General features: G+C 35.9%; 1 protein-coding gene across 1 annotated transcript; it reads right to left on the reverse strand.

Moving 5' to 3' along the window:
* Positions 1-1,483: 1,483 nt before the first annotated feature.
* Positions 1,484-5,889, reverse strand: LOC110915927 (monothiol glutaredoxin-S15, mitochondrial). The gene is made up of 7 exons (XM_022160677.2): positions 5,746-5,889; positions 5,572-5,661; positions 4,641-4,775; positions 4,448-4,547; positions 2,051-2,117; positions 1,862-1,940; positions 1,484-1,768 (listed from the first exon to the last, which is right to left on the reverse strand). The coding sequence occupies exons 2-7, from the start codon at positions 5,641-5,643 to the stop codon at positions 1,724-1,726; spliced, it is 498 nt and encodes a 165-aa protein (XP_022016369.1). The 5' UTR covers positions 5,644-5,661; positions 5,746-5,889; the 3' UTR covers positions 1,484-1,723.
* Positions 5,890-27,805: the final 21,916 nt, after the last annotated feature.

Raw genomic sequence — 27,805 nt, forward strand, 5'->3', positions numbered from 1 at the left:
TGTCCATATTTTTGGGCGTTTTGCGTCTTGTGGCAGTACAGTCAGCAATGGGGTATTATGATGCGTTTTTTAAAATGGGTGTAGTGGGGATGTGGGCATTGTGGTGTAATAGAATTAAATAAAAAAAACCATAAAAATGTTATTGGACAAATGGAGCATGGAAACAGGTGATTGGCCAAATCAAAATGGATCCGGCGTTGAATATAGAACGCTCCAACATAATTTTTGCAAAAAAAAAAAAAAAAAACGCCCACAGGGGCGGTATCTCGGGCATGGTGGAGCGTTTTGTTCCAAAAAAACACCCAAAATCCAACGACTATGCATGGTCTAAGTCACAATGGAGTGACTTATTGACTATTCCCCTCACAAAATAGTCTCATCCAAACACTTTTTAACTTTTCAAAAAGTCAATAAGCTAATAAGTCACTAAAATAAACACTCCCAAACACCCCTTTACTTTAGGAAGAATGAATAGCGAGAAGTGAAAATTAAAAACGAAAGCATCAAAATGTAAATATTTATAGTTTTTAAAAAAATCATCTCTAATATTAAAATATATACTCTGAATACCCTGGGTTAACTGGTTAATATAGTTATTAGACCATGTGTAGTGGGGCATTATAGGGCAAAAAAACGCCCCCTCCCCCATTACATAGGGCATTATTTTTGAAAAAAAATTGGTGGGGCATTATATATAATACGCCTAATTCCCACTACGCCACTTTTGCAATAACGCCCCATGCTGATTGGACTGCAACGTGTCGAATAATGCCCCATGGTGGGGGCATTATTTTGTTTAACCACTACACATGATCTTAAATAGGTTGTTTTAAGGTTGACCTATTTCATAAACAAGTTAAACTAGCCGTCACAATTATGTCAGGTTGGTTGAAACCAATGAACTAACACAATCAATTAATACAAGTTTTTAGTGACTGCCTAACCCATTATTTTAGTGAAGGTAAAATAATGGGTTTTGTGAAGGTAAACTCTACACTCTGTGAACTTACAGTCTTACACCAACCCATTTTAGCATTTGTATTCATAAGAGGGCAAAGCCACTACTAATTCTTGTTAACAAAAATAATAGAGTTGGTAACCGGTTTAATTAAACACGTTTTAGTCTTTCACGTCTAATATGCATTGTTCGGGTGACTTGTATAATCCATTTAACCAAACAGATTATATCCAGGTTAACATGTTCACTCCTTTTAATTAGACAGGTTAACCGTTAACCCATTTAAAATTAGAATAAAAAATACATATTTTATAAGATCAACCCACCTACCCTTTTTTTAACATTCATTTCAACTTGTTTACAACTCATAGATAAGCATACTACAACACAGTTTGTGTTTAGGTACACCATTTCAAGTGGGTCGGGTTGATGTTTTTGATACAAATATGCATAGGCCGTGTTTAGGTTGATCAATTCAGCCCACCACGCACCACAATTGCGACAATCCCTACCAAATACAGCCCATACAGGTACAACAATAGCTTTTAAAAAAGACGAGCATCGTTTTTGCAGTAGTCGTCATTTCTAAGCAACATATAAGAGACATGAAAACTGCCAAGGAGAATCAAGAAAAGTAAACAAGTCTCCATGCCGCATAGTCTAAACTGTCAACAGTAACATTTATTTCAACACTCGGTAGTAATAAGAACCGCGCTTTAAAATCACATAATAAATCAAATATCATTTAGCAGCAAGAATCCTGTCTTAATCTGAAGATGTTTTATTTAGCTTCTCCTTCAGTTCACCATTCTGCACAAAACCAAAAACATTAAGCGGTATGTTTTTCACATTTTAAAATTAAATATGACCATAGAATGAGAGACCAAAGATGCAGAAACTAACCTGATGCATATTGAGAATAATGTCTGATCCTCCAATAAATTCTCCATTTATAAATATCTGAGGAAATGTAGGCCACATGCTGCACATAAACCGTACAAAGAAATTAGCGGAGTCACCAAATGCGTAATTTACATGCAACCTCCTAAACTGCTTATTTTGAAATAAATTTCTATGTAAAGTGCTTGTTACCTGAAAGCTTTTACAGCATTCTTAAGCTCGGGATCTTCTAGTATGTTTCTTGAATGTATAGGGACTCCTGTGAAGAAACCACATTAATAATCAGAATAATAACTAAAATACACTAAATCCAAATGAAAAAAAGAAGAGATCATATGCAAAAATGCAACAAATTTGGCAATTAAGCTGCTTCTACCAGATTCACATTCACATAAATATTAGAGTTAAGTTATGAAGGTGACCAAAATTTAAACATGTTCTTATAGAATAGTGTGTAATTGTTACCTATTTATTTGATAATTAATTAATTATTGTTACTATATTTGATGATATATTCAGGTATGTCGCAGATGAAATGGTTTTTATACGCCATAAATCATCATCGAACTAGAGGTAGACAAAGGAATCGAAAACAACCAAACTAAACTGAAGCAAGAATAAACACATTCAAGTTTTTGTTCTTTTTAAACTGATTGTTCGTATACAATTTAAGATTTATATTATGTGTATACACGCCCAATGTTGTGGGAATTATAGAGGGATTAAGTTGCTAGGGCATACTATGAAATTATGGGAGAGAATAATTGAGACGAGAATCCGAAGAGAAACCCAAGTCACGGTAAACCAATTTGGTTTTATGCCAGGGCGATCGACTACGGAAGCAATACATATTCTAAGGAGACTAATGGAGAAGTATAGGGAGAAGAAACGGGACCTACACATGGTGTTCATTGATCTTGAAAAGGCCTATGACAGTGTGCCACGTAGACTGATTTGGGATAGTTTGGAGAGTAGAGGAGTTTCTGGGAAGTATATAGACTTAATTAGGGATATGTATGTTAGGACTGAGACTAGTGTCCGAGCGCCTGTAGGGGATACTGATTCTTTCCCGGTGGAGGTAGGACTCCACCAAGGGTCCGCTTTGAGCCCTTTTCTATTTGCAGTTATCCTAGATGAGTTGACAAAGTTAATTCAGGGGGCTCTTCCGTGGTGCCTGCTTTTTGCAGATGATATCGTGTTAGTTGCTGATAGTAAACAAAGCCTGAATGCGAGGTTAGAAGAGTGGCGAGCAGCTTTAGAGGGAAGAGGTTTAAAGATTAGTCGATCTAAGACTGAGTACTTGTATTGCGACTTTAGTGGAGTAGACAACGATGAGGACATTCAGATCACCATTGACAGTCAAGCGGTCCCGCAGGTGACTAAGTTCAAGTATCTAGGATCGTTTGTCCAGAGGGATGGGGAGATAGATAGTGACGTTGCCCACCGCATCCAGGTCGGATGGTGTAGGTGGAGAGCTGCCACTGGGGTATTGTGCGATAGGAGGTTCCCAACGAAATTGAAAGGGAAATTTTATAGGGTTGCAATTAGACCTGCTATGTTATATGGAACTGAATGTTGGGCCATTAAGGAAGTACAGGCACGCAAGATGGAGGTAGCAGAGATGAGAATGCTAAGATGGATGTGTGGCCACACAAGGTTAGACCGGATAAGAAATGATGTTTTTAGGGAAATGTTAGAAGTAACTAGTATATCAGATAAGATAAAGGAGGGAAGATTGAGATGGTTTGGGCAGGTGAAGAGGAGGCAGACGATAGAACCAGTTAGAGTGGTTGAAACCCTCGAGGTGGAGGGGAGGAGGAGTAGAGGCAGACCCAAAATTACTTGGGATGAGCGGATTAGGCAGGATTTGCAAAAATTGCACCTCTCTGAGAACATGGTCCATGATAGGAGCTCGTGGAGACGTAGGATTAAGGTTAAGGATTTCTAGGAGAGGGTACAATTGTGTTTTTAGGTGTAGTGTATGGGCGTACATAAGTAACTATGTGTATAGGATGTTTTGTACAGTTGTGTTTCTAGGTGTAGTGTATGGTCGTAGATATGTAACTATGTGTATAGGCTGTTTGGTGTTGTCATATTTGTTCTGTCCTACCATGCACTATTTCGCAACTCATACTACATTGGTAGCTTCATACACACACACACACACCTCATGCTCTATTCATTTCTTTCCTGGGTGTTTTGGAGCCGAGGGTCTCTCTGGAAGCAGCCTCTCTATCCCTAGGGGTAGAGGTAAGGTGTGCCTACATCCCACCCTCCCCAGACCCTACAAATAGCTTTGCTATTTGTGGGATTTTACTGGGTATGATTGATTGATTGATTATGTGTATACAACTTGCTTTATTTTGTAAAAATAACAATTTGCACTAACAATGATAGAACAAGGTAAAAGGCCCCGCATTAACCTCTAATCTTATATTAAGATTAAGAATTACGATGCAAACTTGTCACTGATTATAGAACAGAAAAGAACATTTTTTAAGTCGACCGGGAAAAATATAAAGCAATATAATTATATGTTAAAAATATCTTCAAAAAAGAAAGCAAGTAAATTATAATACGAAAACGTACGGTATTCACTCAATACTCTGACTGCTAATGAGCTGAATCCACAGCGCGGTTGTTCTGGATCCCCTTTCATATAAATCATCACATGGTTATCCTTGACATCCTACACATTGCAACTAATAGACGTAAGAAAATACAAGGTTGGTAATATTAACACAAAGACGTTCATGATATGATACACTCATCAACAATCAACCTGCTCAACAATGTCCTTTAGAGTAATTTCAGAATTCTCCAGCTTATTTGTGGGCTTGAAATCATCATGTGTATCAGGATCATTGGGCACACTAGTTGAAAATCTCATCCCATGCTGCAAGAATGATCCAGAGGCCTAATCGATTGAAGCATACAACTTGTGTAAGATAATACAAAATTTGGTACTACAATTCTACAAAGCATCAATGTTTTTTTAATAAAACTAACCCTTTTAACCACTGTTATCGTCTAGTTATCCAAAGAACGACAAACAGATCAGAAAACAAAACAACACATCAAATTAACAACAGTTGTTCTTCGACAGAGTATCCCTGTTATCAATTATTAGTTACTTGAATCATGTATAGCAAACCATCTACAAGTTCTAAATCACATATCATAAAACTTATAAAAGGTTAACAGTAAACCCAAGGGACCCCACCAATACACTGCTAACCAATGGGATCAAGTAAAACGTAGCTTGCGTTGGGTAGGTGGCCCAACTCAACATTTCAAAGTCAATATTCAATATTTTGCCATTCTCGAGGTTAAAGTTTAACCGTTAAACTACGATACAGAGCATTGTTCTATATATCACCAATCTGAATAATCCAAATAACAATGACAAAACTCATTCAACATCCAATTTCCAAGCCCTAGCTACTCAGAAAACTCCACTCGAGTCGAAAACAACAAAAAAACATAACCAAAACTGACATAAAACTCTCAATTCTATCGAAAACAATATACCTACTACACTTGCACTTTCAGCAATCAATTATGTCAAACGAAAACTACTTCTGGTCCGTTCTAAAACAAATCTTCTCAAGAGAGCATAAATTAATGGCGAAAACATCAAATTAAAACAATTTATAACCCTAACTCTGACCTATAAACAAATAAAAAACCGTTATAAGTTAAACAAATCATACCGAAGCAGTTGTACGACTATACTCCATGGACCTAAATCCCTTAAAAAGCATGTTCGATAAAACCCTAGCCATCGTATTAGAAAGATAACTCTGCATCAAATAAGAAAAATGGTCAAATACTTCATTCGTATGCTGAAACATTAAGATTTAAGCATAAAAATTAAGAAATCTCACCGGTGGAAGAAGGATTAATGGTTGTTTGATGATTGTTTTCGTCCTCAACACTGCCCTGGGGGGTTTTATATTTTGCTTTTTGAGTGTAAACGTGAAAAAGAATGATAGCTCAAGGACCTTTTATGTAGGTTATGGAACTCTAGAATGACCTTTTACCCTTTTTTTTTTAATTGCTGGAATTCGGTCGTCATCGATTATGTTTATTACTAGTTGATGCCCGGCCGTGTTGCGGATCAATGATCGAATAATTTTCAATCAATAAAAAAACCACTACTATAATTTTGCTAGGAAAAAAAAAACTAAAACGATATTTTTTGGATCAGGGCAAAACTGTAATTTTTCAGGACTAATGAGCGAGTGTTGGGCGGCTCCTTGAGACGGAAAAAACTAAATCGAGTCAACCAATTAAATTTTTTTTCTACTTTTGCAAAAAAAAAAAAAAAAACAAAACAAAACGATTGGGAAAACGTAATTTTTAACTGAGTATGAAATCATAATTTTAATTCGGGATAAAATCGTAAATTAAAGGAACCAATGAGGGAGTGCCAGGAATCTGCCGGCATGACTGTAATTTTACACTGCAAGCAAAATTGTAGTTTCACCAGGAAAACAAACAAAAACGATGGAGAAAATGTAAATATAAGTTGAGGGCAAAATCGTAACTTGGCTGTGAGAAAAAAAAACTAATGGCAAAACTATAAATTTATACGGGGCAAAATCGTAATTTTGAACCGAGGGCAAAATCGGAATTTTTAGCTGGGAGCAAAAGCGTTAATTTACTTTTAAGTGGAGGTAAAAACATAACTTTGAACTGATGGCAAAATGGTAATTATAAGGGAAAAAAACTAATGGCAAAACTGTAAATTGAAACGGGGCAAAGTCGTAATTTTTAACCGGGGGCAAAATCGAAATTTTTAGCTGGGAGTAAAAGCGCAAATTTATTTTTAAGTGTGGGTAAAAACATATTTTTGAACTGATGGCAAAATCGTAATTGTAAAACGAGATAAAATCGTAAATTTGTTGGGCCAATAGGGGAGTGCCAGGCAACTGCCTAACACTATTTCCCCTGCCGCCCATTTAATCCAATAGCCGGCTGACACTATTACCGCCGACACTTCCTTTTGTTGTTGTTGAAAATGTATTGATGTGGTATTGGCACTTGGGTGGTGTTTTTTTAAGAGAGTAAATAGGGTTGTAAACGAGCCGAGTCAAGCCGAGCTTGACCCAGCTCGAGCTCGGCTCGAACTGAATTCGAGCTGGCTCGGCTCGAGCTCGAATTTCAAATCGAGCTGAGATTTGAGGCTCGAGCTCGGCTCGATTAAAATTCGAGCTAGCTCGGCTCGGCTCGATCTAGCTCGAACTAACAAAGAACCGCAAAATTTACTAATTAAAAAGCCCTAAAAAATGAATCTTTTCACAGATAAGGGCCATAATTGCAATTTAATTTAACGAAATGGATAAATATGCAAGTATAAATAGTTAACTCACTTTGTACATTTCCTTTACCTTCTTTTATAAGGGAAATACTCTCTTAGTGTTTGTCTTCTGAGCGATGTGGGACTAAAAAATGAAGGATTTAAACCTTATCGAGCCGGCTCATGAGCTCACGAGCCGAGCCAGGCCAAGCTCGAGCTCGACTCGTTTACAAACCGAGCCGAGCTGGCTCGTTTACCACCGAGCCAACTTCGAGCCAAGCTTTTTTCAAACTTTTTCGAGCGAACTGCGAGCCACGAGTTTTTTGAACACCCCTAAGAGTAAAATGCACGGATAGTCTTTGTGGTTTTGTAAAATAACACATATAATCCTAAACTTTTGGAAATTACACTGGTGCTCCCTGTGGTTTGACAGTTTATTACTCGGATAGTCCCTAGAGTGGATGGTGTTTAGTTTTTTCCGTTAAGTCCATTTGAAATTACAAAATTACCCTTGCTTTAATTAAAGTATAAGAAAAAATATTCACACACACATATATAGCTACATAAACACACACATACACTCACTCTCTCTAAAACACACGCTGACTATCTCTACTCTCTCTCTCTTTCTCTCTCTCTCTCTCTCTCTCTCTCTCTCTCTCTCTCTTTCTCAGGCAAACCCCCACCACTTGCCGCCACCAGCACCACCACCTGCCACTATGGCGCCATCCACCCCCACACCTGCACCATCACTGTCACACCACCATAACCACTGTCCACCTCTGCAAACTCCACCATAACCGTTCGTTTTGGAAGATGCAAACTAAGATCAAGATCTGGAAGACGCAACCTCGTTTTGGAATATGCAAACGAGGAGCCACCGGCACCGGAACAACGAGTCGGTTTATGGTCAGAGTCCCCATTTTAGAAGATGCAAACGAAGGAAACCGACGTTTTGTTGAACAAATTGGGGTTTTGTGTTCACACTCCGACTACGAAAAACAACAAATCGTGGCGGAAACGTCGGGGGTGTTGTAACAGAATCATTGTTTCACAACCATGGATAAAATTTTTTTGTGTTATTGCATTATTGAACTCATTGTTTTATTACAAATCAAATAAATATGAATATTGTCTTTCAAGTTTTAAAGTCGCTAAGGCACGAGTCTATCCTATGTATAGCATGTATCAACAATCATCACATAGCAGCACCTGAAACATGTGTAAAAATAGGTACGTCAGCATAAAAATGCTTGTGAGATACATAGGTTTTATCGAAAATAGGATTCATGACTTGTAGGTTTAAAAAAATGTTTTAACAAAAATAGTCATGAACTTTAAAAATGTTTTCTTTTATAAATCATATAATAAGTGATAAGAAAACAGATGATACAAAAGAAAGATGCACAAATAAATAATTAAGTAAAATGAGTTTGTATAAAATATGTTGTTTGAAAAATAATATTTTGATAAAAAGGTTTGTAGTATATATAAAAATATACTTTGGTTTTAAGAAAGTCGAATAAGTAATATATTAAATTATATTTCAGTTCCAAAATAGTCAAACAGATAGTATATTAAATATACTTTAGTCGTCAAAATAACAGTTTTCAGTAGTATATCAAAAGTATACTTTGGTTTTATTAATAACATATTAAACTATGCTTTGGTTTTATAAATAACATATTAAACTATGCTTTGGTTTTATAAATAACATACCAAACTATGTTTTTAGTAATTAACAAAATATATGTTGTTTTGTACAATATCACACATGAGAATATATCAAACTATACTTTTGGGAGTATAATAAAATATACAATAAAAATGTGATTTTTTAATTCAACCAAACCTTAGTGCATTAAAATACACCTAGGAGACTATAGAAATACCACGTAGGCAATCCCTATTTGGATAAAATATCGGTTTTTGACATTCCATGACAACAGGAATGGGGTGTCAAATCCTATAGCGCTATATCATACTCAATCGGTCTGGTGAACATAAAATAAGTACAATTCAACAATTAATTTTATAATCTTTGAAAAATCAGTGTTTAAACCATAAATAATCATTCAGTTTGTTAAAAGATAAGTACTAATATGTATAATCAATTATACTTTGAAATCATGAACATAACAAATAGGTACACATGTATCACCCCAAAACATTGAAAACAGTAAAAGAGGGGACTATGTACTCACTTGAGGATGCTTAGAAGTCTTGAATAACAACCAAGCATAGCTAGAGGGATCACGGAATCAAACGGCACTTAATATAGGTAACTAAGTAAATAAACCGGACCTAAATCAGAAGATTGGGTAGAACGAGGTTTCGTAAACCAAATGAGTATAGGAACTCATGTAATATGGTTTAACAAAGCCAACATCCTAAATCGAAACCTATCCTAAATGCTTACGACCCATTATGACCCGTTTAAGTAGCTTACGCTACTTTAACGCGTCGTTCGCGTAAAACGCGTTCGGACTGCCTAACTAGTCCTATGACTAGTAATATATGCCTTAACATGTCTAATAATGTTGCCTAATCAGTTTAGATGTCAAAATTTATGTTACATATGCTTAAAATGAATTTATGCGTAAAAAGGGCATTTTGGTCATTTACCTAAGGCATATAAACTACCTATCATACAACTACTTAAACGAAGTGACCATAAGGTATAACCTCAGAAGGTTATTCCCTATACAACTATGGTCAAAAAATATGTTTGGTCGAATCCTACTGATTGACCAAACGGGTCGGGTTTGAAAATCTAAGCGGTTGTTTAGACCGCTTATCTTACGACCCTATATAAGCACTAATCTAAAAGTGACGAGTTAAACATGTTAAAACATGTTTAACGAAGTTTAAAAACAAGTTTGACATCAAGAAAAAGGGTCTTGATACCCAAGAATAGTTTGGTTGCAAAATACGCATAAACGCGTATTTTGACCGAAACTATGACTCGTCACTACGCCTAAATAATGTGGTAATCAGTAGGTATAGTCACAAGAGACTATAACCATCGTGATTACGCTCACGTTATGAAGTTCAAACGAACTTCGTGTTGACCATAGACTGGTCAAAGTAAAAGTCAAACACTGTTTGACTTTTACGCTTAAAAACGCATAAAAGAACGAAAGAATACTTACAACGGGTCCAAGAAATGGAGGTTTGATCTAATTATTCTCAGGTATGAAGTGTATAACTTCAACTTAGAGAACAAAATCAGATCAAAGGTGAGTTTGCAAATGAAAGGGAAAGGGTATATATAGATTTCGGAGAACCGTTAGGATCGTTTCTCGCAAATCGTGCTTTGATCTTGACCTTACAAGTGGGCACATGGTTTTCAAAACCATGGGAATATTTAATACCATCAAATTCCAGCCCATAGAGTGCAAAACCTTGGGTTAAAACCATCAAAACCTCAAAAATGGACCAAGTTCAATGTATCTGCCAGAAATTTCAAAAATGGTCCCTGCACTTGTAAAACTTGATTTTTGGCACTTTTAAGCCCCGTTAACCCCATTTCAAGGCTCTAAAATAAAGTTAAAGTATAGGGAACTTAAAATATGCTCAAAAATATCGCCGATGTCGGTTCGTTTGGTCGTACGGTTGCGTTGTTCGGTTAAGTACGACGGAAGTCGTAACGAACACAAAAACGATCCAAATTAATCGACGAAGGGAATTTTATTATGCCAATCACTAAAATAAAATATTTTAATGATTACATAAATTTTTTGGATGTCCGGATGTATTCAGGACGTAAGATATGCGCGAAAATGCAAACTTATGCACTTTTTGATGCTTTTAGTCCCTGAATGACCAAAAAGTTTATTTTAGCATACCGAACACCTCAAAGCCTATTTCTAAGCTATGTAAAGGATATTTATGGTATGTTTAACTTATGATAAAGTTCCGGAATGTTCGTTACCACACGAATCGGCATACTTTCGCAGTTTGACACAAATAGTCCCTGCGTTTGAATAAACTTGATTTCAACACACTAAACCATCCAAAACTTATTTCTGAGTTATGAAAAGGTTATTTAAGGTATGTTAAGCCTATGTCACTATTCCGGAGTGTTTGTTGCATTAAACTGGTTATATTTACGCATCAGTTCGCGTATAACCTTCCAGAAAGCGATTTAAAGCTCGAAATCGAACAAGAATTGATATGTGAAAATGATACACATATTTATACAAATCCCAAGTATGAAATACAATATTTCATTGGTTTGGTATTTGTATGATGGTTGAAGTGACACAGGTGTCATAGTCTCCCCTACTTTAGGAAATTTCGTCCTGAAATTTAAATTTTGGGGGAAGCTTGTGAAGACAACTGTGATTGTTTCGCTTTCGAATGAATCTCTTGAACCATAAGTAAAACTCTTGGTCATGTTTGGATTCTTAGAAAAATTGTCAACTGTCAAAGTGAAGTCCTTGTAGTAACAAAACATGGGGTTTCGAACTACGGACAGAAGAACGTTTCTTATGAAGACTATCATAGGAAACTTGTGTGTGCTCGAAATCAGAGTCGAAGAGTGTAAGATAAAATGACATTGGTCAAGGTCCAGGACTTCTAGTAACTTAAATAACGTTACGTTCGCGATGTAATAAGGAACACTTATATATAGGAAGTACCAGCGGCGTATCCACCATGCCCCTTTCTAGATTGTTCCCGTTTCGTTATTCTCATCACTATAGGTCTTAACACATGACAAAATTTGCTGTGGTTTTTGTGCACTGAATTCCATAATTATGTATGCATCCATAATTACGTAATTCCTTGCATAGTCCGCACGGTTCATTTCATAATGTGTAGGGGAAAAATCAATCGAATAAACATGAACTTAACACATGGCAAAATTTGCTATGGTTTCTGTGCACTGAATTCCATAATTATGTATGCATCCATAATTACGTAATTCCTTGCATAGTCCGCACAGTTTATTTCATAATGTGTAGGGGAAAAATCAATCGAATAGACATGAAGTAACTTGACTAGACCACCAAAGGATCTTTTTAACTAGATGAACGAATGATCTTTTTAACTAGATCAACACATGATCTCTTTAACTAGACCGTCGTACGATCTCCTTAAATAGACCGCTTAAGGGATCTTTTTAGCTATATCATCACATGATATTCCTAACCAGATTTTTAAATCAATCTGTTTAACTAGACTACTCAAGGGGTCCCATTATAGAATAGTACTTTATAATCCAAGGGACTTAACTATAACATAGAAGCCCATTTAGGATTTAAGGTAGCACCTTTGGATATCCTACTATGAATCCCTCATATGGAGATATGGAAGATTCTATGAGGATTTGGATAATGAAGATTCAGATTACACAAAAAAACACAAGACATAAAAGAAATCACATAAGCACATAATCATATAATTGTTTAACTTGATCTTGTTATCTTTGGACACGGGTATTTAAAGCACGTCAGGAATCCATCCGTGGATTTCATTTGGCACTTTAAACATCTTCAAGAATCTAACTATGGAGATAGAAAGATCTTAATAGGAATTCGGCTTTGTCCTTATTGAATTGTAATAGACGTATTAAGGCATACGAATAATTCAATTAAGGGCTCCGATTTGAGCGATAATCATCCACAAAGATCTAATTGTGAAGATAAGAAGATCCTATATGGATTTTGAAATTTGTGTAACGAGAGGTGTTTCGAAACCTTGCACTAAACGTGCTTAAGTCGATACAAAAGGTAGAAAGTTCATGAGGTTGAGGTACTAGATATGCCAAGGCGACATATGAAGTAGAATTTGGAGGTTGAGCAGCGGCACATGTTAACCAAATGTCCTCATCGTCCACCGTGGGTACATTTGAAATAGGGTATCTGATTCGGATGATGACGGTTGCATTGATTGCTCCAAGGAGCGGTTCCCTTGTATGGATTCGTCCCTGAGGCGAGTCATGGTGATAGCTAAATCAACGGTCCTCTGGAGTACGACGTCTAATTGTTGGGCAATTGCAGCACCTAGTTCGGACATTGTCGTTGCGATGAAGAGGCATCATGAAGATAATGAAAGATATGGGAGGAAACAAGTGAAATGATATCGGATAATCAAAACAAAATGACAACGCATAGAAATTGCGATCATTTGTTTGTTACCTAAGGCAAACAAATGAGACGGTGACTAATCAAAGTAAACGGGTCAATATAATGTATCGCGAAGACATGCTCGCCTATAAGTGGACACTCACCCCAAGAGTTCCCAGGTAAGAGTGACTGGTCCGATACTGCGGATTTGTACGAACACTCTAGCCTTAGTAGAAGACTCAGGGTACAGGCACCCACCCTTCCAGTTTGCACGTGTTCACATTATTTAGACCAAACTTTGACGAGATTTTGAAAACTTTGAAGGTTCAAAACCTTATAATAAATCATCCCAGAACAGATGATTGGTTTTCAAAGCGGATTCGAAATTTATGTACTTATTGTGGTTGTCACCGAAGGATAAGTAACGGTATTGTTTTAAAACTAAACACAAGATAACTTGTGTTAGAGTCCTAGGAAGGTTATAGTCTAGGTCAAAGCATTACTAATAACCTAATTCCCTATAACCAATGGCTATGATACCAACTTTTCTGTCACACCCCGACCACGAAAAACAACAAATCGTGGCGGAAACGTCGGGGGTGTTGTAACAGAATCATTGTTTCACAACCATGGATAAAAAAAGTTTGTGTTATTGCATTATTGAACTCATTGTTTTATTACAAATCAAATAAATATAAATATTGTCTTTCAAGTTTTAAAGTCGTTAAGGCACGAGTCCATCCTATGTATAGCATGTATCAACAATCATCACATAGCAGCACCTGAAACATGTGTAAAAATAGGTACGTCAGCATAAAAATGCCTGTGAGATACATAGGTTTTATCGAAAATAGGATTCATGACTTGTAGGTTTAAAAAAATGTTTTAACAAAAATAGTCATGAACTTTAAAAATGTTTTCTTTTATAAATCATATAATAAGTGATAAGAAAACAGATGATACAAAAGAAAGATGCACAAATAAATAATTAAGTAAAATGAGTTTGTATAAAATATGTTGTTTGAAAAATAATATTTTGATAAAAAGGTTTGTAGTATATATAAAAATATACTTTGGTTTTAAGAAAGTCGAATAAGTAATATATTAAATTATATTTCAGTTCCAAAATAGTCAAACAGATAGTATATTAAATATACTTTAGTCGTCAAAATAACAGTTTTCAGTAGTATATCAAAAGTATACTTTGGTTTTATTAATAACATATTAAACTATGCTTTGGTTTTATAAATAACATATTAAACTATGCTTTGGTTTTATAAATAACATACCAAACTATGTTTTTAGTAATTAACAAAATATATGTTGTTTTGTACAATATCACACATGAGAATATATCAAACTATACTTTTGGGAGTATAATAAAATATACAATAAAAATGTGATTTTTTAATTCGACCAAACCTTAGTGCATTAAAATACACCTAGGAGACTATAGAAATACCACGAAGGCAATCCCTATTTGGATAAAATATCGGTTTCTGACATTCCATGACAACAGGAATGGGGTGTCAAATCCTATAGCGCTCTATCATACTACCAATCGGTCTGGTGAACATAAAATAAGTACAATTCAACAATTAATTTTATAATCTTTGAAAAATCAGTGTTTAAACCATAAATAATCATTCAGTTTGTCAAAAGATAAGTACTAATATGTATAATCAATTATACTTTGAAATCATGAACATAACAAATAGGTACACATGTATCACGCCAAAAAATTGAAAACAGTAAAAGAGGGGACTATGTACTCACTTGAGGATGTTTAGAAGTCTTGAATAACAACCAAGCAGAGCTAGAAGGATCACGGAATCAAACGACACCTAATATAGGTAACTAAGTAAATAAACCAGACCTAAATCGGAAGATTGGGTAGAACGAGGTTTTGTAAACCAAATGAGTATAGGAACTCATGTAATATGGTTTAACAAAGCCTACATCCTAAATCAAAACCTATCCTAAGTGCTTACGACCCATTATGACCCGTTTAGGTAGCTTACGCTACTTTAACGCGTCGTTCGTGTAAAACGCGTTCGGACCGCCGAACTAGTCCCGTGATAAGTAATATATGCCTTAGCATGTCTAATAATGTTTCCTAATCAGTTTAGATGTCAAAATTTATTTTACATATGCTTAAAATGAATTTATGCGTAAAAAGGGCATTTTGGTCATTTACCTAAGGCATATAAACTACCTATCATACAACTACTTAAACGAAGTGACCATAAGGTATAACCTCGGAAGGTTATTCCCTATACAACTATGGTCACAAAATATGTTTGGTCGAATCCTACTGATTGGCCAAACGGGTCGGGTTCGAAAGTCTAAGCGGTTGTTTAGACCGCTTATCTTACGACCCGATATAAGCACTAATCTAAAAGTGATGAGTTAAACATGTTAAAAGATGCTTAACGAAGTTTAAAAACAAGTTTGATATCAAGACAAAGGGTCTTGATACCCAAGAATAGTTTGGTTGCAAAATACGCATAAATGCGTATTTTGACCGAAACTATGACTCGTCACTACGCCTAAATAACGTGGTAATAAGTAGGTATAGTCACAAGAGACTATAACCATCGTGATTACACTCACGTTACGAAGTTCAAACGAACTTTGTGTTGAACATAGACTGGTCAAAGCAGAAAGTCAAACACTGTTTGACTTTTACGCTTAAAAACGCATGAAAGAACGAAAGAATACTTACAACGGGTCCAAGAAATGGAGGTTTGATCTAATTATTCTCTGGTATGAAGTGTATAACTTCAACTTAGAGAACAAAATCAGATCAAAGGTGAGTTTGCAAATGAAATGGAAGGGGTATATATAGATTTCGGAGAACCGTTAGGATCGTTTCTCGCAAATCGTGCTTTGATCTTGACCTTACAAGTGGGCACATGGTTTTCAAAACCATGGGAATACTTAAAACCATCAAATTCCAGCCCATAGAGTGCAAAACCTTGGGTTAAAACCATCAAAACCTCAAAAATGGACCAAGTTCAATGTATCTGCCAGAAATTTCAAAAATGGTCCATGCACTTGTAAAACTTAATTTTTGGCACTTTTAAGCCCCGTTAACCCCATTTCAAGGCTCTAAAATAAAGTTAAAGTATAGGGAACTTAAAATATGCTCAAAAATATCTCGGATGTCAGTTCGTTTGGTCGTACGGTTGCGTTGTTCGGTTAATTACGACGGAAGTCGTAACGAACGCAAAAACGATCCAAATTAAGCGACGAAGGGAATTTTATTATGCCAATCACTAAAATAAAATATTTTAATGATTACATAAATTTTTTGGATGTCCGGATGTATTCAGGACGTAAGATATGCGCGAAAATGCAAACTTATGCACTTTTTGACGCTTTTAGTCCCTGAATGACCAAAAAGTTTATTTTAGCATACCGAACACCTCAAAGCCTATTTCTAAGCTATGTAAAGGATATTTATGGTATGTTTAACTTATGATCAAGTTCTGGAATGTTCGTTACCACACGAATCGGCATACTTTCGCAGTTTGACACAAATAGTCCCTTCGATCGAATAAACTTGTTGTACAAATTGAATTTAGCCATTTTGGAAGATAACATGACTATTCGATTGAAGCTTTTTAAAAGTTGGGGAAACCGTGTGAAATTTACATCTTAATGTGAAATTAATTGTGTGTTGCTTACGAAGAAGTGGGTGGTGTGGGGGGTGGAAGCGGGTGGTGGCAGGCGGTGGTGATGATGGCGGGAGATGGTGGTGGGGGTTTGACCTAGATATATGTATAATATAATATACAATTCATTTAGTAAGGGTAATTTTATCTTTTTACATCAACTTAACTGAGAAAGCTAAAGGACATCCACTCCAGGGACCATCCGAGTAACAAAAGTAAACCACAGGGAGCACCGGTGTAATTTCCAAAAGTTGGAGACTATAGGTGTTACTTTACAAAACCACAGGGAGTATCCGTGCATTTTACTCTTTTTAAGAGGTAAAATGTCTGCAGTTTGTCGACCATATCTATAGACATCTATAGAAGAAGAGGTGGACCGAACCTCTACAGTCTGCAAGAAGAAGGCTGCTTGTTTTTTTAACGTATGTAGACTTCTAAAATAAATTGGTGGTGGTGTACAGATGGTGGTGGTGGGTGGTAGTGGTGCTGGACGGTGGTGGTGGGTGTGGACGGTGGTGGCGGTGGTAGACGGTGGTGGTGGGTGGTGAACGATGGTGGTGGTGGTGATGGACGGTGGTGGGTGGTGGATGGTGGTGTTGGACGGTGGTGATGGACGGTGGTGGGTGGTGGACGGTGGTGATGTTTGACCCTCTGCAGACCTTAGAAGATCTTAGAAGTGGTTAGGCTAAGTCTGCACCAAAAAGAGCTCGCGCAAACCTTTTTTAATGAAACATCTTCGGAAAAAACAAACAGTTTGCAGATGGCAGTGTCTGCGCGTGGTCAGCGCGACGCACACAGAAAAGCCTGCGCAAATATTTTTTAGAAAAACAAACACCACCTTAGTATAGCAACTAAGAAAAAGCCTGCACAAATATTTTTTAGAAAAACAAACACCACCTTAGTATAGCAACCAAAAAAGAGAAAAAGAAATACTAGTATTGATACCAATGCTGTTCATATTATAGCTTATGATACAAAAAAGATACTCTGTTACAGATACAACTCAAGTTTAAACGTAATTTATACCGGAAACCATAAAAACGAATGCTGGTTTCGGAACCAAAGTTATTCTAACTGTATGAGTTCAATTTTCCACAGTATAAATAGAAAATCAGCTATGTTTGACCCATTCAATTTTCAAAAAAGAAACTTTTATTAAATTATATTATTAGAATAACGAAAGATGGTTTATGGTATCACTTTATATAATTTTTGTGTAGCTATAATAACATGTATGTTTGTGCTTCGGTTACTTGTACATTACTACTAATAACTCGGTTTGGGAAAAAGGTTATATCGAGATGTAAACAAAAAATAAACACGTCACAACAACATAAACGAAAAGGGTAAATGACGTTATTTTTCAAAAAAAAAATGATGTAGTTTTGATAACATTTAGGTTTACGCTTAGATTGTTTGTACAGTACTACCCACAATTCAGTTTTAGGAAAAAGTTTATATTAAGATGCAGATAAAGATAGGCACGTCGCAATGACATACTTGGAATTCTATAAAATATTGTATCTTAAAAATTATAAAAGAAAACAAAATATGATGGAAATTAATTATATTAATAAAATAATAAAAAAATCAACTTATGAAAATAGATACATGTATGCTGTGGTGAAACTAAAAACTAGCATACTATTTATATAATGTTGATTTACAAGATTTATGTGCATTGTTGGCTCTACCTTGTGCTTTATGACGTTTACTTGCTTTGGTTTGGTTGTTTTTTGGGCTTTATGGTTTGTACCTTTTGGGTCGGTGGGGGTTTAAAAGGTTGACCTCTCATCGTCTCTTTCTCCTTTACCCCCTCTCTCTCTACACGCGGATTACTTTAGTTGAGTTTTCCGGTGACTTTCCGGTTACTTTAGGTAAGTATTTTTTTTGTTTGTTTACGTATGTTATGGGATCGTGTTGTTTTTTGGGTATTATTCTTTAAACAAGTGTTTTGCCTTTGTCTTACTGATCGTTTTTCAGCGAATGTTGGTAAGTATTTCGTTTCTGTCTTGCCATATATTGTAGGGGTGAGCCAAAAACTGAAATAACCGAATCGTAACCGAAATAACCGAAAAATCCGGACCGAAAAAACCGAACCGAAAAACCGACGGCTCAGTTTTCGGATTTTTAATAACCGAAAATTTCAGTTCGGTTTTCGGATAATCATTTTCAATAACCGAACCGATAAGTTATAATAGTATGCCAAATCTGTATATTGTTTTATGTTTAAGTTTAAGTTGTTTAAGTGTTTAACCCATGCTACTAAGAATTATTAATTTTATTCTTCTTTAATGTAATTATTTTTTTATTTATCTCTTTTATTAAATAATAATAATATTAAATATCAATTTAACTAAATCTATTTATCTCTTTTGTTTTCATAATCTGAAATTGATTTCCTTTTTAATTCTAAAGTTTCAATCTTTGGTATTTTAACCCCTTTGATTAATTTGATTTTTCACTTATAATTCAAAAGTTTTCATCTTTTGTAATTTAACCCCTTTAATTTTTTACTTTTAACCTAAAGCTTTTTATATTTCGCAATTTAATCTCAACACTTTTTTTACTTTCAACTTTAGTCTCTTATATACTTTTCATCTTTCATAAGTTCTCTGTTTAACGTGTCGCTCTAAATTTCCGAGTTAACACGCCGTAACATGCGTGTGGGGTTCAACGTTTTTTCATCTATTTTTTTCCTGGTTGACATGTCCGTCGCAGTGCGTCTATTTTTCCGGTTTGATAGGTCTGTCGAAACGTGCGATTAATTATTTTTCTCGGTTTTACACATAGGCTCGTGGTCATGTGAGAAACATTTGCCTTTCATCTAACATGATATATAACTAATGAATCCCCCGCCGCATTGCGGCGGGTGGTAATTCCAGTATTTATAATAAGAGCGTTATAATTTTTATTTATCATTAAATGATTTGTCCATTGTTTACAAGAAATAACAAAATTTAACATAAAAATTAAATGGTTTTCAAAGTATTATAAAAGAAAACGTCTTAATAAAAACTTTGGAGAAACATTAATATAAATTAGAAGGTTAGCTTTATGTAAACAATATTAATTAAAAAGACTAAATGTATTAACTTAAATGTAAACATTTGAGAAAGATTTTTAAACTTTGAATTATACTTTTAATTTTTGAATCTTACGTAATTTGTTTCAAAAACCAAAAATAGAACCGAACCGTTTCTAAAACCGAAATAACTAACTGAAACGGAAAAAACCGAAACCTAATGGTTTTCAAAAACCGAAACCCTAAAGACTAAACCCAGACAAAATTTAACACAAATATCAATCATTTGATAGAGTTTTCTCATGATCCTCTACCATAATATATATATGGAAAGATTAAAATGAGTACTCCCTAGAATTGCGAGAAAGACTTCAAATTTTTTTTTATATTATTTTGGCAATTTTTTTTAATATTATATAACTTTAAAAAAAATAAATAATAATAACTGTATACAAAAATTTACATAAGTGTGAAACAAATTACATAAGTGTAACCCACCACAAAGGGCGAGGTCATATGTTTTATAAATTTTTTATAGCAGTGTAAGCAATAAAAAACCTAATGTAAATGAACGCTAGGCTATATGTCTTAGTTAGATGTTTATCTACGTTTTTGTAAAATTTTGAAAAAATCGCAGGAGAAGTAGGGTTTCCATAAGAGTTCACAAGTTCTTGCAACTCAGAGGAGTTCTCGCATGAACCTGATCCTATACACACACATATCATCTATATACGTGTGTGTGCGCGCACACACACACTTGTAAAAGATGATAGTTGTGTGTGAAATGTACAAAGAATTTAAATATAAGACACATATTAGGGTGAGGGTAGACATGTCGAAAATTACAAGTGATCTTAAACACCCACCCACCATTGCAATGAGATAGTCTAAGAAAAGATCTAGTAGTGTAAAGTTACAGAAATAAAAAGTTGGAGAAGACATATTGAAGCTCAGGAGACTAGGAATTTGTTTTGATGTTCAACTCGGTATATGTTTAGAAGCACACTATCTTCTTTCGTGTGAATAATTCTTCTAGTGGTGTGTGTTTTTCGATAATGATGAGGGAGGATGAATATTTTCAACTGGTCATGTGCATGGACATGGACATAAACGTTCAGGACCATGGGCAACTGAGCAAGGCTAATTCCTCATTTTGTATTTTTGTAGTACCAATTAGTATTAAGACCGTGAAGACTAAGTGATGTTATACGACAACCCGGTAATGGAGCCAAAGATGTTTCACTCCAGTGGCGGAGCTAACCCTTTAATTCAGGGGTAACCCAAATTAATTTTTTTAACCGTGCAACCATACAATAATAAATAACAACAATAAATACAATAATAAAAAAAGGGAAAATATTTTTCAGTAATACAAATACCTAATTGATTTGTCCTCTTTTTTTGTAGCTTGAAATCGTTGCATTACATCGCCGAGTTTTAATTTATCAAAAGTTTCTTTTTCGACGTCACAAACTGTTGATACACTTTATGTGGACGCGACTCGACTCGGTTCGATTCGGTTCGGGTCGACTCGGTTAGGTCCGGCTCAAGCCCGAAGACACGACATTCCTCCGTCGTGCGCCCCAGAGTTCGACACGCGAGGCACAGAACGCCGCAAGCAAATTCCTGCTAACACATCACCATGACATCAATGTCAAGCATTTGTCTCATATGTTGAATTAATGCAAAGATTGGAAACAGAAACTGTCCGGGCCGTTTCTTCACACATGGGCCGAAGACTTGAAGTTGGGCTTTGTCTTGGATTGGGCTTCAACAACAAACGCCGAAACATATTGTAGAATATATGTATGTCGACGAAACAGAATGTGTTTCGTCGACTTTAGTGTTTCGCCGTGCCTTTATGCGTTTCGTCAGTCTGTGTCTGTGTCTAGTATAAATACCCCTCTCAGTTTCTGTGTGAAAAAGATGAGAGACCTGTGAGACTTAGTGAAACTCTGTAAACATTGTTTGTATATGTTTCGGGTTGTACTCATCCCTAATCAATAGATATTGAATCTTTTGGTTACGCGTGTTCTTGTTTTACACTTTGTTTGGTTTGCACCGTCACGGAGATTCCGCACCCGTTACCGTGTTTGTGATAAACAAGGATAAGGTTTTCGTTATCGATCCACCGGAAAAACGGGACCTACAATTGGTATAAGAGCGTAGGCTCTTTTCCTTGTTTAAAACCAAACAGGTTTCGGTTTTTATCAAGTTTGAACTTGATTGTTTATGAGTTTCTGAAAAAGTGTTCTTAAAAGTTCATATATTTTCTGATAAACTTTCTAAAAAAATATGTTAGAACTTGCTTGTTTGCCAAAGTTTTGGTAAAAACCTTTGTTATATTCTTGTTCACAAGATAAAAATCGGGTTTTCATTAAAAGTTTGTGCATTAATCCTGTTCGAAAATTTATCAGGTTCATCAAATCTTCAAAAAGTTCATGCATGTTCTTCATATAATTTACTTTTTGATCTCTTGAGAAGTTACTTAAAAGTGTTTGTGGAATATAATTTATTATATTGCCAAAGTGATGATGTTTTTGTTGAAAATAGGAAGTCTCGAAAATTGTGGATTTGTGTCAGTAGGTTGAAAATTGTGGTAATTGTTGACAAAGTGATGATGTTTTGTTGACTAAGTCTCGAAACAACAAAAAGTATGGTAATTGTTCAGTAGGTTGAAAATTGTGGATTTGTGTCAGAAAGAGATAAGGAAACTTTGAAAATATCTTTAATTCTTATCCTAAAATCGCTGAGTTTCGTCGACCAATTACTTCAGTTTCGTCGAACATTGATTTGGGCTTCAAAACTGAATTGGGCCTCATCTCATTTGGGCTTCAACATATAGGAACTGTTTCGTCGACCAGGAACCTAACTGTTTCGTCGTTCAACAAGGCTTCATTTCTGTTTCGTCATTAAGTGAAACTCAATCACTTTCGTCGCAATACAACAAAGCTTCATCTGTTTCGTCGAGTTATATCTCCATTCTATTTCGTAGACATTTGTTCAACATTCAGTTTCGTCGCACCCAATCATTTCAGCAATCAGTTTCGTCGAGTGTGTTATAAATTTTAAACAGAAGGTTTGCAAAAGTGGGTTAACACTGTGTATTCAAGTGTGTGACCAGATTTTTCACTTCTATACACAAATCATGAGTTGCACAAGTCCGTGGGATTGGAGTACGGATCCACAACCAGCTCAAAAACAGATGTCGATGGCCGAATATATGAGGAATTCCATACCTCGACCCCCTCCACATTAGACTTCGATGGCCGCATATTTAATGAATTCCATTCCTCAAGCCCAACCTCAACCTCAAGTTTCCACAACACAACCTCAATTCAATCCAAGTTTCGATTGTGGTCCGGCCATACAGTTGGGAAACGGTGATCAAACAAGAACTGCGTTTTACGCTGAAATTGTCAAGAATGTCAATGATGGTGAATCTTCGGGAAATGATGACAATTCAGGATATAGTGGCAGTATTGATGAAGATGGTTCAGGTGTGAGTGATTACAGTTCAGAATCGGACGTGAAGGAGGGAATGGATTCTGAAGCTGATAATTTGTCGAATGATGCTAACATGAAATCTGACTTGATCAAGAAAGCAAATGCTACATCAGAAGAAACGGAGAAGATTCTCCTTGAAGATGGATCTTTCTCTTCTCAGACTGCCTTTATGGCTAATGTCACAGTTTCTACAAGTCAGGTAAAATATGAAACTCCTAGCATATGTAGTGATTGTGCTAAGATGAAACAAGAATGTGCTAAATTGAAACGTGAATCTAAAACGGTTCATAGTCACAATCAAAGTTTGGTTATTGAACTGTCAAAGTGCAAAGAGGCAAATATGGCTTTAGTTAGAAACGAAAAGGAATTTAAATATGTAATTGAAACCTTAAAGAAAAGTGTTTCCGAAGTGAACAAAGTTGTTTATCATAAACAAGTTAGTATTAACGATTACATTAACATCATTGAGGAAACCAAAAAGGAATTAGCCATTGCCAAATGCGAGCATGATGCAATCAAGCAAAAATTGGAGAGTTATTCTAACTCCCGATTTGTGCTCGATCACATAATTGACGTTCAACAACTGAAAGGGAACGTGAAAGGCGTAGGGTATAAGGCGTGTCCACCCCATTTGAGACACAACTATACCAAAATGCCCGATGAAGAGGATATGCCTCGGTATGAACCCAGTGTGCCTCTTGATTATGAGGAAGTTACTACTGGCCTAGGGTTCAAACCGGACAATTCATCGGAGGGCTCATCTGATAACAAAGAAAAGTCATCATGTGCTTCAAATCAAAGTCCTCCAACCATTGAGGACTATGATTCTTCAGATGATGAATCAGATGTGAATGACCAGGATGAATCACTTGATGAAACGAAAGGAGTAGAAATTCCAATTGAGAATCATATTCTGTGTGATCCTCCTACTCCTACTGTGCAACCTGTTGCCAAGAAAGTGATAGATCCTGTCAAGAATGTCAAGGATGACAAAGAATGTGTGTTAGCTGTTAAGAGCAATAGCGTGTTGTATACTTTGGTCGGTGACACTAAAATTTATTCGGACAATGATTTTCCAATTAAAAATGTCAATCCATCTTTGATTGACAAAGTTTTTGAAGACAACACGAATAAATTTTTGGGAAAGACCCTCCCCGGAGTTACTGTAACTCAATGTGATCCAATTCCAAAGGCTGAAGTCAGAAAACAATGTGGAAAACAGAAATCCCCGACAAAGCAACAACCAATTGCTTTTAAGGGTAAACAACAACAACGAGCTCCAAAGCCAAAGGCTAAGGTTGAATCAAAAGGAGCTCGTTACAAGAAGAAAGAAAAAGATGTTAAATTTGTAGCATCAAATGGTGCGGATAAAATTGAGACTTTTGAAAACAAATCAAACACCGATTTTGTTCAACAAGTCAAGATTTTGAAACGTAACAACGATAACAATTACACCCAACACACAAACGGGTGTGATGAAAGAGCAAGTACCTCAGGTTCTACAGGTTCGACATCTGCTAGTCGATCAAATTCTCCTAAGTTTGTTGAAAGGAGAACGTGTTTTAAATGTGGGAAGTCTGGGCACATCATAAAAGACTACACAAACTCGCCCAAACCAAATTTTGTTGAAAGAACCCCTTCTGAACAAGGTCACTCACAACGTCGTCCTGTTTCACCCAAAAATGACAAACGTACCATTAAAGAACAAGAAACGAAACAATGACGTCAAAATGTTTAGAAAATAGAAAAGGCCTTAAAACCTGAAGAAAAATCTGTTAAAAGGAAACCTAGTTTGTCACAACCATTAAAACCAGAAATTGTACATAATACACAATCTGGTAAACCAAAACAAGCTTGGAAACCGAAAACAGGTAAGGATTCAGGGGGAGGCATGCAATTTAAGGACCTTCAAGAAATTGAAATTACATTTCTTGATTCTCAGGGGCAACCCAAGTCTATGAAGGCTTGGGTCCCCCTCTCCAACTAATCTCTGAGTGAGTGTGCAGGAAGTTCCGGGAGGAACTATCGATAGTCATAGGATTGTTGATAGTGGAACGTCCTTGCACAAGATAGGCGACAGAAGAAATTGTTGCCTTTGTTGGAGAGAAGAAGAAAAAGAAGACAGAATTGTCTGTCGAAAGAAATTGAAAACTTCGACAAAATGAAAATCATTTCAAAGTTTGATTGTTCAAGGTTTTAATCGGGTCCCCGGGATAGATTCAATCAAAGTGTACGCACCTGCAGCACGTCTGAAACTCAAAATCAACAAGATGAACGTGCAGTGTACATTTGTTCGCGGTGTGATTGAAGAAAATGTGTTTGTTGAACAAACCAACCGGGTGTGCGGATGCCTTGGCATGGATTGAACAACCGCGCACTACTTCTCAAGAGAAAGACAAAGACCTTCGCTGGTGCAATGTGGAAGACCAGCCGGAACCAAAGGTTTTTGATTGTGTTGCTGTGAAGAGATTTTTCAGTAGCAACAAAAATTCGACTTTGAAATCCACACCGGGTGGATATCCAGTTTGGGAGAGCGGTCAAATTCTTGGCAATGCACGAAGAAGTTGCAGGATTACGGTTTTGAATTTCTAATCTCTCCTATACTTGTCGATTTTTAAGCTGCTTTATGAACTTTTATCATCTCGTACAGCACTCTTTGGCCTGACACGTTGATCTCAAATATCACCTCACACGTGATTGTTTCACTATGAAACTCGTCAATGTTGTCATGGTCCACACCGCTTACCGACATGCCAACTGATTTTTCCAAAATTCGATAAATCATTTCTGATTAACTTATTTTTGGTAAACGGCATTGAGGTAAAACATGAGTTAATCCGACATCGGGAAATCGTTTTTGTAAATACCTTTGTGTTTTTAAAATTTATCATAGTTTGTTGATTTAAGGGGGAGTAAATCCAAATTTTAAAAATCCAAAAACATCAAAAAATTTCAAAAACACAAAAACAATAGAAAAACAAAAATGAGTTTCCTGGCGAGAAAAAGAGAAAATGATAGTACATCAGTGGTCTGTCCAAACCTCTTTAAACCTCAAAATGAAAAGCGATAAGCAGCTCTATATAAGATGTATCGGTAGGCTCACAATCATTTTAAAGTGTGCAGGGTGATATAAACTTAAATCGACTGAAGACTGTGTGGGAACCATTCATTGGCATATGGTCTTGGTACCGAAATTTCGTTTGATAGACTGCCGAGGTTCTGAGATATTCGGTCTTTATGCTGCTTATCATCTGGGTATCATGGTTGCTTCTTTTACCAAAAAAAAAAAAAAAAACGGGGACGCAAGTCTAGATCTTCCATGATATCATACATACGTGTACATATTGCATTCGACCTCAATAAGTGATAAACAATCACATGTCCAACAAAATAAGTGATAATATATCACATTTATCCGGGAGTTAAGTTCGTCTCTCTGCTGTACGAAAGTACTGACCTGTTCACGGACTTGCTCCTATGCCCTCATACATCGAAAATCAAGTTCCTCATCAATAAGTGATTCTATCACATAGGGCTTGTTTTTCAATCAAAATAAGTGAGAATCTCACATCATATACGGTCAAACAGATGATAATCGGTATACTCACCGGTAAGATGAACTCTCGTGCATGCCTTGATACGGGAATGTGTCGTGTGTGGATGAACACCGGTCGGTAAGTATAAATCATACCTTAACGTATCCCCTCGCCATAATTACATTTGATAAGTTGAGCTTATGTGGACAACAATACCGATAATCGTTATAGGATGCTTATCTTAATGTGAACTAATTGAACAACAAGAGCGTTTTGGCATGACCATACACTGATATGATTCTCTTACCCTTGAAACTCGCAAAAAGAATCTTTGTATATAGTTATTTATTGTTTTCCGTCTTTACATTTTAAAAATGAAAAATACCAAAAAGATTTTAGGTGTGTTTTAATATAAACTTTATAAAATCCAAAAAGATTTTGCTTCTCGTTTATTTTTGATTGACTGATGTTGGAACTCGAGTCTATCCTACCCAAAATCCTAATCGTAATCCAGAAAACAATTGCACCTTCATAAACAGTCGAAGTTAACGAGTTTTGAAAGTTAAAGGATTAAAATTGAAAATTTTTAAACTTTTAAACTGTTGTCGGTAGGTGTTTGATTGAGATTTGATCTCACATGTGTCGTTTGTTTATGGAAACTATATTCCAAGCAATTGTTCTCATTATGCGTTTAGATTTCTTGCATGTGCAGATGCTAAAGGCGAGGAGAACATGTTCGATGACAAGCTTTGGAATGAAGACACGACGTGAAGGCAATCAAAAGACAATGATGATAGAGTTGCCGCTGACCCTTTATCAACACCACAAG

The sequence above is a fragment of the Helianthus annuus genome, chromosome 12, assembly GCF_002127325.2.
Source record: "Helianthus annuus cultivar XRQ/B chromosome 12, HanXRQr2.0-SUNRISE, whole genome shotgun sequence".
NCBI classification, from domain to species: domain Eukaryota; kingdom Viridiplantae; phylum Streptophyta; class Magnoliopsida; order Asterales; family Asteraceae; genus Helianthus; species Helianthus annuus.

What these genes read in the sequence shown, in the direction of transcription:
- LOC110915927 (XM_022160677.2), bottom strand. Translation starts at nt 5,643, where the DNA reads ATGGCTAGGGTTTTATCGAACATGCTTTTTAAGGGATTTAGGTCCATG. An exon ending in ATAGTCGTACAACTGCTTCG is followed by an intron (nt 4,776 to 5,571) that starts GTATGATTTGTT and finishes TCAATCGATTAG; the next exon opens with GCCTCTGGATCATTCTTGCA. An exon ending in AATGCTGTAAAAGCTTTCAG is followed by an intron (nt 1,941 to 2,050) that starts GTAACAAGCACT and finishes GTTTATGTGCAG; the next exon opens with CATGTGGCCTACATTTCCTC.